This window comes from Zingiber officinale, chromosome 11B, assembly GCF_018446385.1.
Source record: "Zingiber officinale cultivar Zhangliang chromosome 11B, Zo_v1.1, whole genome shotgun sequence".
In the NCBI taxonomy this organism is placed as follows: domain Eukaryota; kingdom Viridiplantae; phylum Streptophyta; class Magnoliopsida; order Zingiberales; family Zingiberaceae; genus Zingiber; species Zingiber officinale.
The window spans coordinates 18,236,384-18,238,158 of NC_056007.1; the positions used below are offsets into that span (position 1 = coordinate 18,236,384).

Genomic DNA, 1,775 nt, shown 5'->3' on the forward strand with positions numbered 1-1,775 from the left:
GGCTATTCACCTTATATGTTAGGAGGACAAAATGCTATTTTTTTTTACCAATAAAATATCTTCCCTCTTGTAAAATCATAATCTTTTATATTATATGTATATATAATGTAGAATTTTAATTATATTTCCAACATCATCAACTTGGTAGAAACTAATTTTAGTAAAAATCACACCAATATAAAATAGTTGAATAATTTAAGAAGAAAATTTAGGATGGAATGTCTTTTAAATTTTTTATAATTAAAAGACAGTCTTTTGATGGGGGGCTAAAAACATAAAGTATGAATGTAGTGTTTCTTTCATATTGTCTTCTTGTTTTCACATGAATATTCCCAACTTTCCAATTAATATTAAATTATGTCACCCAGTTAATAAATATAAAACTATATGGACTGAAATATAAATATGAAATTTCATCCTGATCTAAACTCATCCTCGAACCTAACCCTACTTCTAACCTAACCAGAGGCCCAGCAATCCTCTCTGTTCATTCTCTTTATAGCAGGAGGGAATCACCAGCTCTCTCAGTTCTGCCTCACTCCTCTCTCTCTCTCTCTCTCTCTCTCTCTCTGCGCCAATGGCAGAAAGCTTCGTGATGATCTTGAGCTCTGAAACAAATAAAGTGCTCTCCTCTTGATCGAGGACTAGTACTGGAGTGCCTCTTCTTTGATCGATCTCCAAAGATCGCATCTTTTTTTATTCTGTTTCTTGCTTTTTTATTGGCATTGCTGAATCGCCATGAAGAGGCCCATTGCAGACGCAGGTTCATTCATGGCGATTTGCTCAACTGGTAGTGCCATCATCGTCTGTGTGTTTTTTTTTGGGAACCGTGGCTTGGAAAGCTAATTGATTGTGGTTAGTTTTAGCAGAGGAGAACAATGGCGCTTACTTGGAGGAGGAGGAGGAGGAGCTGGGAGAGACGGCGGAGGAGGTGGGGCTGAGGGAGAAGAAGCGGCGGCTGAGCGTGGAGCAGGTGCGGGCGCTGGAGAAGAGCTTCGAGGTGGAGAACAAGCTGGAGCCGGAGAAGAAGCTGAGGCTGGCGGAGGAGCTCGGCCTTCAGCCAAGGCAAGTGGCGGTGTGGTTCCAGAACCGCCGCGCGCGGTGGAAGACCAAGCAGCTGGAGCGCGACTTCTCCGCCTTGCGCGACGGCTACGACGCGCTCCGCCTCGACTACGACGCGCTCCGCCGCGACAAGGAGGCGCTCGTCGCGCAGGTGATCGATCGATCTGACCATCCGCTTTTCAAATTTGGATTTTGATTTGGGATCGGGGTCGTTTGCTTAATCCAGATCGAAGATCTGAAGGCCAAATTGGGCGGGGAGGAGAGCGCGAGCTTCGTCGTCTCGTCGGGACCGGTGGCGGTCTCGTCGGAGGAAGACCCCGGCCCGCCGGAGCTCATCTACAAGGACGCTGGGTCATCGGACAGCAGCAACTCCAGTGACATCCTCAACGGCGAGGGTAATCTACCGCCGGCGGACACGAACACCGCCGCTGGGCGTGGCGGCGCCACCTCCTCCTTGCCAATTTCTGCCCCTCAATTGCCTTTCAAGGGACAAGGATTCGTACGCCAGATGCTGAAGCTCGAGGAAGAGAAGGCGGAGGAGGAATTCCTCGGCCGGGACGACCCATTCAGCAGCCTCTTCTCCGACGAGCAACCGCCGGCTTTCAACTGGTACTTCTCCGATCACTGGAATTGATTCAGTAACGATAATTGTATCAATAATGTTTAAATTTCGTGTAATATTATGAAAAAAGAAATTTTGGAGGAGTTTGTGA

The 1,775-nt window shown here is 47.1% G+C and overlaps 1 protein-coding gene across 3 annotated transcripts; it reads left to right on the forward strand.

Annotated features, from left to right (window-relative positions):
• Positions 1 to 516: 516 nt before the first annotated feature.
• On the forward strand, positions 517 to 1,775 carry LOC122035391 (homeobox-leucine zipper protein HOX4-like). 3 transcript variants are annotated; one of them, XM_042594800.1, is made up of 3 exons: positions 517 to 790; positions 861 to 1,213; positions 1,289 to 1,775. In XM_042594800.1, exons 1-3 carry the CDS (start codon positions 739 to 741, stop codon positions 1,694 to 1,696), a joined length of 813 nt encoding a protein of 270 aa, XP_042450734.1. In that variant the 5' UTR covers positions 517 to 738; the 3' UTR covers positions 1,697 to 1,775. The 3 variants fall into 3 exon arrangements, with proteins under 3 accessions (XP_042450734.1, XP_042450735.1, XP_042450736.1); XM_042594801.1 differs by having other exon boundaries at positions 867 to 1,213; XM_042594802.1 differs by having other exon boundaries at positions 870 to 1,213.